We start from the raw sequence: 8,653 nt of genomic DNA on the forward strand, positions 1-8,653 counted from the left end.
TCTCATCTAACCCAAGCTGTGTGGCTTCTTTGCTTTCCCTGCAGACTGGCCAAGACAGAAACATAGATAATGGCAAGGTGGTTGAAGCTCAGATCGACGTGATATTATTAGGTAGATGGAAGAACGCAGACAGGGTCAGAAGTTGCGTCTTCCCCTGGGAAAGGAGTATGCTCACCCTTTTTCAATAAGGCTCACTGTTATACAGTGCCCTTGGAAGCTCTTTCTGCAAAGTGTTCTATACAAGGATACAGTTTTGAAGACAATCTAGAAAGGAAGTTTTAGCTAATGCACAACACAGTTGCAATGTACTTAGCAGTGGTATCTGCACAGAACATATGATACCTGCTTCCTGAAGACTACACTGGCTTCCAGTTCACCTCCAGATGCTATTCAAGGAGTTCAGGTTCATGGTTTAGTTTCTAGTTATAAGTCTGAAATCAGATAGAATGCTTCTGCTAATAGTCCCTAGATATGGGAGTTGAACAAGGCATTTTCAGGGGAAGGACCTTCACTGCATAACTCCCCATTCAGAGTCAGAGTTATACAACCTATAGAGCATGATTTAAGAGTCACGTTTTTATTCAAACTCAGAATTTTGATTTGTGGTGCGGTGTGAGAATCTATTTAGGTTGATATGCTAAAGTTTTATTGTTAAGTTTTGTACATGCAGGTTGAAATGTTATGGAGGTTAGGGTTGGGGGGTTTTTAAACAGCAAAAAAAAATTAGAAAGAAATAAATAGCAATAACTGCTGAAACTCAAACAGAAGAAAATTCAAGAGACAGTTGAAGGAAAAAATCTGAGGAAAAAATTTAAAAATAAGAAGCAAAATTTGCTAAAAAATAAAATAAAGTCTTCTCATCCTCCCACACATCTTTTTGCAAGAATTAATAGCATCAGTGAAACCAAGATTAAACAATTTCATATAATCATCAACATTAAGATCACTAAATCCAAATACCTATTCTCTTGCCCATAATAGTTACTGTTTTACACTCTTTCATTATATATTTTTATACTTCTAGACGTACCTGGTAGAACCAAGGGAAAACTTGACCTTTAGCACGATAGCGACTGTTCACAATACTAAGGAGTGTTTCTATCACCATAGAAATCCAGTGTTTTGTGGGAAGAAAATCAGGTTCAGTCTATAGGCAATGAAAAAATGACATAAGCCAATAAACATTAACTAACAGCTTCCAAATATTAATTCATTTCTATTCTTAAACCAGTCCACATTCAATGACAGAAGATAGATTCAGCAGCTGATGTGCGAACTATGAAGTATTTAGCTACGCAACAAGAGTCTAATTCTGCCATTCTTACTTACGAGTAGCACATTTTATTCCCACAAATCATTCCATGAAGTTAGCAGAATAAGGTATTATTCAATGACAGCAAAGATCACTGAATCAGGCCCAAAACTAGCAGCAGTACAGGGGAAAAAACACAGCCTTAAACTGTTATGGCTCAATATGAGCAAGTAACTGCCTGTTTCAATTTTCCTAGAACCTGGCATAAATTAAATGTGGAAACAAAAATCATGTATGAAAACTTGAAAATTTTCAGGCTGAATGGACAGCATGATATTCTCCAAGGACACTATAGTTAAATATTTTTCATCTCTTGAAAAATGACATGGGATCTTTAATTTTATGTGGGCAGCCACTATATATGGGCAGACAGGACCACAATTTGTGTCTCAGTCAAACAGCGTCTTTTCATATTCTGTTTAATTGTTTCTGCTGTAGCACGAACAGAATGTATTAAAACAACAGACACAAACAGAACATGTACACAGAAAATAAACAGCAAACTGAGGTGTCACTATGACACAGGAAGTGCAATTTACCAATGCAATAAATGATACATGGATTAAAGTGTGCCATGTATGGATGGCACCTCTAACAATACAGTACCCTGACCCATGCCCCCAGTAACAGACTGTAATTTCCCTTCTGGAAATCAGTCCTAAAAAGACCTTTTCTCCTTGAGACAGAAATAAAATGGATAACAGACAATTTTCACATAAATAGAAAGCAGTATGTGCATCAGTCATAACATTGTTAGCGAAATAACAACAAATATTGTGTGCTTATGTAGTGCTCTCCACCCGAGTCTCTCAAGGTGCTTTACAAAATGAACAAAGCCAGCCTTAAAATGTGTCTGGGACACTCTACAACTCAAGAAACCGACTCAGATAGATTGAGACTTGCCAAAGGTCCCCTAAAGACTGTGACAGACTTAGAAATAGAACGCAGGACAGAATGAAGATTATTATTCCACTTGAGAAAAGATGAAAAAAACCCTATCATTTAGAATAGGAAATCACACGGTCCTATTTCAATATTTCATGTTATAATAAGTCAATTTAGTAGCTGTAAGTGAATAGCAGTTGTAGGTGTTAAGGATACAAATATTTTATGAATTCGCTTGATTGAATTTGTTCTCTGGCACCCCTTATGGAGAAAAGCTTCATTCCATTTCCCAGAAGTACTATTTCCACTAACATGACCCAGGAACTTGCAGACAGAACATATGTTGTTATATTTTTTGCTCATTAGCTTGATAAGATGTGTTTAAAACCACAGTTGAATAAACGTACTGAAATATAGATGTAGTTTTTCCCACAATTTACTAATGCTTCCATATTTGTTTTCCTAGTAGAACTAACTGGAAAGGCTCCTGAAGGTCACTCATATCAAAAATTCAGTATTGCCAACCCAAAAAGGGCAAACATTGTGAACTGATGAAATCATGGCTTTGGGGTCTGTTTTCTGATTTTTTGAACTCTTCCTAACCATAACTGTCTATGGCAATTTACAGTGTTGCCAATTTTTACAAATTAATCACACAATGCAATTTTTGTCCCTGTTTCAGGAGCTCTTGCTAGAGAATCCATCATGCTAGGCACTGCACAAACACTTTCGCAAGAGACTGCCCTTGCCCCAAAGAGCTTGAAATCTAGTGAAAAGAGATGGAAATGAATTTGTGATATGGAACATGGAATAGGTCACACCCCACACCTCTCGTACAGAAACTACCAGAACTTCCATTAGGTGGAAATAACTTTTAACTGTGACTGAGCTGATCTAGAGTCAAACTGGTGAACCATAAGTGAAAAGGCTCTGTAGCTCTTTAGCTGTATCCTCAGTTCCCTAACAAGTGCTAATGTCACACCTCTGAGAATAAGGCTGACTTTCTGAAAACATAGGTTGTTTAAATCAAATTCAAGTTCCAGCCTTCTTTGGAGCTTACACAGGCAGGGTCTTCAACACTTTGGCCAGACAAGCAAAATCTCAAACACACCACTACTGTAATATGCTCCACTCTGTTCTGACAGCTGCTATTAATCAAAGTAAAAACACTAAAAATGCAAGAATGAAACAAATATTAACAGTGAGTCCAAATAACTGGGACAAAGATTGACCTAGTAGCAGGATACCACAGTAAACTAATGGAGACTGGGTTTCAGAAGAATCTTCAGGAAGTTAGCATGTTGAAAACCAGCTACATGATGGAGACAACAGGCAGATTTTTCTGGCACTGGGGCAAGAATACCTGGAGACCACAATGTATCAAGTAAATCTTCATTCCTTTCACTCTGAAGTCCTTTGAGTCTTAAAGATACATACTTTTTTTCACTTTAACCTCCTTAGGGCTTTACATCATGACCATGTTTTTCATCAATAAAAAGGCTGAATTATTGTCCTTCCAGAGCCTGTCGAAACTGTTCCTGACCTGGACAGAGTGGTCAGTGCAGAACAGTGTGTGGCATTCCCAGCTGCTGTGGCCCTTCACAGTTCTTCCAGCCCATACAGACCCAGTGGGAAGGTAATTAACATAAGACAGATTCAGACTATTAGTTTGTGGTGTTTCTATTGCACTGAAAAGTTGGGCATAATAATCCTACTTTTCACATTTAGCTACAATCCACATTTCCCTCTCCTCCTAGTTATATTTTTTATTATTTAAAGTGTTACAAGCAGCTTCTTGAGCCAAACTATCTATCAGTTTGTACTGTGTTACACTGGGAAATACCAGCAACTCATTATTACTTTACTAGCTGAAAAATAGATTCAAGTTAATAATGATCTTCAAGCAGAATGGGTGTTCTCCTTGCCTGACCCAATTATGCACCAAGGTTAAGGATTTGAGGTCAACATAAGAAGAATGCCAGTGCCCATATTCTGAGGCAAAGGACACAAGGACAAAAGTTGTGTATGTAATTATTTATATACATAAATCACACACCTACACATACTGTGGATATATCTATTTCTAAAACAAATGATCTTTTCCAGGTGCGAATTTAGAGCTCATGACAAGTGCCAGATTGCCAGTCCCAGAAAGCGAAGTCCTCTATTGAGCTGCAGTACAGGTAGAGCACAGACAGTGGCACTGCAAACTCTCTCAAAACATTTTATTAAATCTGATCTGGAGAAAGCAGGTGGGGGAGCCTCAACATCTACTGGACCTTTCTCTGCTCTGACAATACTGATAACAAAATGTGTCAATTGTGGCATTTTGTGTGAGAAGCACACATATTGAGACCACCGGGCTGATTTCACACAGAGCAGAGCTAGCAGACGGTCACTACTGAGCAGGACTGGATATGAACAGATATGAGAGAGTGAGGGGTTCTGCATTCCATTATCAGACCTCTCAGCCATGCAACGTCACAATTTGTTTGGATTGTAAGTCACATTAAGATGACAAAAAACAGTGTTTCTAAGGTTCAACTCACCTCTGGTCCTACTTCAGTGTCTGAAGAAAGGCTATTTTCATATTTTGCCACAGCAACAGCAAGGCCAGTTAAAGCTAAGATACAGTTTCCTTTCACCACTGGGCTGTCTCTGTTGAAAAGAATGAACAGTAATTAATGAGACATAAGAGATTGAGGTAATGAAACACACTAGTAATTGGGAAAGCACATGCCACCAGCGTTCTGTATAGCAAATACCAACCTTTCAGCGAGATTCTCAAAGTTAACTATCTCAGATGGTTCACTGACCCAGTGCAAGTGCCCCACATCTCACCCTCACATCACAGTGAGATGGGAGGAAACTAAGCTTACTGTTTCAATAGTTTTCTTTTTGCCTCTTTGTCATCCAAAGCCTAACACAATGTATATGTATATGAGAGAGAGACTATTGATGCAACTAAAGAAAGTCTGTTGAAGCTAAACAGTCTGCCTCACACTATTTATATATTTTGCTTTTGCTGAAAAGATCTAAAATTCTTTCTATATAATTTGTCTGATGGTGTACTAATCTTGCAAAAAACTTGACATGGCTGAGTCTAGCAGTCACACTCTTTCAAAAGTGTGCAATGCTTGGAGAGGTAGGTGCTTATTACAGTAGCAGCAGTGGCTCGTATACACACACACAGCGCCACAAAACAAGCCACAGTCTTACCTGGCTATAAAGCTTTATGCAGCTAAGTGTTGTGTGGCATTCTTACCACAGAGCATTAAGATTTCATACAAATGTAATGAAGAAAAAGTTCCAATATGTGCTAGCACAGAAATGCAACTCTTCCCTGGTACACAGATTGGAACACTCTCATAGATGTGCACAGGATTTGCTTACAATGCTGGGTAAATGTAAGCTCCCTCGGTATTTTGGTATTTTAAAGTTTCTTGTTATAAACAGATCAGTTTCCGGTAGCTGTGGAGTTAGGTGCATGAGTGGCTTAGCCATACTCTTTCAGCATATAGGAATCAGGCAGTGAAGCAGTAATCAGGTCTGCAAGGTTAAAACGCATAAAAAAATCCTAAACGTCAAAGAAATTATACGGAGAAAACCAGCACCAAGTTTTTTACCTTGTGAGACATCAGGTGCAACTAGAGTTGTGGCCAGCACTGACACTTTTAAATATGAATTATGCTACAATACACTACAGCCACTGTTAGGCACTTTTGAGGCTCTGTGCTTGTGTATGTACTAGAAATGAGGAAGAGGAAAACTGGGTTTTCATATCCAAGCTTTCCCATCAATTAAAATTCAGATTGCTATCATCTTGATTCTAAAAATTGCTAGGGAACAGGTACTCTTCTGAGCCTTTCCTGCTAAATTCTTTGAGATACTTTTTCTTAAAATTTTCCCAAAACAAAGACATTGGCATTCAGATTATGTCCAGAAAAAGGACTGCAAAAATAGGCTCCAAGTACTTCCTTGTAATCCTGTAGTCTACCTTTTAGGTAATATGTAGAATAGAACAAAGAATATGATAGAATAGAATATGATGTGAAATACCATCATACTGAATGCTGATGTAATATACAGTACTGGTTAAATGAAGTATTCTACATTCAGTTTCCGTTTTTACACGCTGCATCACTGTATTGCATATCCAGAAAGAATGCTCAACTACTACTATAAATATGCACTACTCTGAAAGCTCAAACCCATTCTCCTGTCTTTAGAGATTTCTTTTTGCATCTGAAAACAGTTTTTTGATAAGGCAGATGAGTGTCTTAATGGAATGTCACTGACTTTTCAGCTCTGGGACACTAAACTCAGACCACTCTGGATCAGAGAGAGCTAAAATAATTTTGATTAGGTGGCTAGTTCATTTCTCAGAGTATTCTTCTTCTGTTACCTTAAATCACTTCTGAATTTATTGATGTAGCCATTTATTTTTATGTCTATTGCTAGTGACAGTGGTTGCATTCTAAAATGCCTCAACTGTTAGACATATTTAAACTGGCCTCCCTCACCTGGATGCCTTAAATTCATAAAAAACATTCCACTGTCATAGAACAAAGTATCAGCCTGTCAGCATACAGACAACACCACAGACCCCAAACCACTAGGTTCTATGAGAAAAACCAAAAATGTTTCAAAGACTAGACCATTTTATCCTGGAATTTACTGAAGTTAGACTATGAAAAAACACAAAACATAGCAAAAGCTCCAGCGGCATGGTCTGTCCACGGGAAACCTCTAGAAGCTAGCCATGAAGAGTGTGTAACCCCAGGAACCAACAGTGAAAAGTTACCTAATGAACTAATTTGACCAGTGAACTATTTTCATGACAAAAACCTTGTACATTCTTTTTCAATAAATAGGCTCTTGTTACTTGGAGCCAGGAAATGACATTCTGAGAATTCATTATGTCCCTGTATTGTATGTTGCTCTTTATAGTAGTTACACAAAGGATTTCAACCTTTACTTCTCTAACTTTTCATAGGCATTTAATGAGTAGCTAAAATATAGAGTTCCATTTTAATCAGTTCCTCTTCTTCATCTCCTCCTCTACCCAGGAGTGAACTACCTGAAGGTAGATTGGCAGGGAAGCATGTGAATGTGAACATTTCCAACAGCAGCATTCACCAAGAACAGCTGCGTGGTTAAAAAGGCAAAAACCTTTAAAATCTTTACCGAAAATTTGAATATCTAGAACTGCCAGAACTCTGAATTTCCCAATATATTTAAGACTAATCTTTTCTGCAGCTCCAGCAGGTACCACCCACTGAATCAGGCTATGATAAATAGCAATGTGGTTCTATCACTGCTGCGATCTCCATGGCAGAGCCCGTGATTTTAAGAGTTATTTTTATCCAGATTCGCAGCTTTTGGCACCAGTCTGGTCAAGTACAAGAAGCTGTTATCCAGGTTAACCAACCAGAGTACAGTGAAGTGATGTCCATCAATGAAGTACGTGTACACAGGGAAGAAATCAAGCCACTAGCAACCATTCCTAAAGTCTTTCAGTAATGACTGATGGTGGAACCAGAGTGTTCACTGCTAACCCAATGCCATGAGCTAACATGCCAGTGACAGCCTGAAAACATGTATCTGCATCTATCTTCAGGAGGGAGAGGGGTCTGGACACTAGCAGGAGCACTTAAGAGTGAGAGACAGAGGGTTAGCTTTAAAGAGGTGATGTTCCACCCCAGAGACAGCTGAGAGGAATAAAATTATAAAAAGAATGACTTAAGGAAAATTCTTTGCCATACAAGATCGGACCAATAGTGCATAGAGTGGTATTCTGCCTTTTGAGTAGCCTATACCTAATTCTTCAAAAACGCACCTAGCCAACTATACAATGCAGTACATGGAGGGAAAGTGCCTATCCTTATACCTGTGGCTATGAGTTGAAATCACATCAACAGGAAATATTGGCTTACATCACACACAATGAAAAAAATCCAGAGGAAATCACTCTCTAGCCTCTAATAAAGGAACAATTCTTACTTTGAAGCACCCTTGATAACATCAGTCAGCATGTCTCTGACCCTGCAGGAGAGACAAAAAGTAAAGTTAGCACATTGTACTTTACATTGCAGCATGAACTTGGCCATGATACATTTTCCCTCTAGTCCTCCAACTGACTATGGGTATGTCTACGCTACGAGATTATTCCGATTTTACATAAACTGGTTTTGTAAAACAGATTGTATAAAGTTGAATGCACGCGGCTACACTAAGCACATTAATTCGGCGGTGTGCGTCCATGTACCGAGGCTAGCGTCGATTTCTGAAGTGTTGCACTGTGGATAGCTATCCCGTAGCTATCCCATAGTTCCCGCAGTCTCCCCTACCCACTGCAATTCTGGGTTGAGATCCCAATGCATGATGGTGCAAAAACAGCGTCGCGGGTGATTCTGGGTAAACGTCGTCACTCATTCCTTCCTCCGTGAAAGCAAC

General features: G+C 38.8%; 1 protein-coding gene across 11 annotated transcripts in view; it reads right to left on the bottom strand.

The window, feature by feature from the left end:
- FOCAD (focadhesin) overlaps positions 1–8,653 on the bottom strand; it is a 211,513-nt gene that overhangs the window by 37,510 nt on the left and 165,350 nt on the right. For all 11 annotated transcript variants that reach the window (XM_032797563.2, XM_032797567.1, XM_032797566.2 and 8 more), the window contains 3 exons: positions 8,201–8,242; positions 4,747–4,855; positions 1,031–1,147 (listed from right to left, as the gene is read on the bottom strand). In XM_032797563.2, coding sequence (XP_032653454.1) covers positions 1,031–1,147; positions 4,747–4,855; positions 8,201–8,242 — 268 coding nt within the window. The remainder of the gene's footprint in view (positions 1–1,030; positions 1,148–4,746; positions 4,856–8,200; positions 8,243–8,653) is intronic.

Source organism: Chelonoidis abingdonii, chromosome 6 (genome assembly GCF_003597395.2).
Source record: "Chelonoidis abingdonii isolate Lonesome George chromosome 6, CheloAbing_2.0, whole genome shotgun sequence".
Lineage (NCBI taxonomy): Eukaryota > Metazoa > Chordata > Testudines > Testudinidae > Chelonoidis > Chelonoidis abingdonii.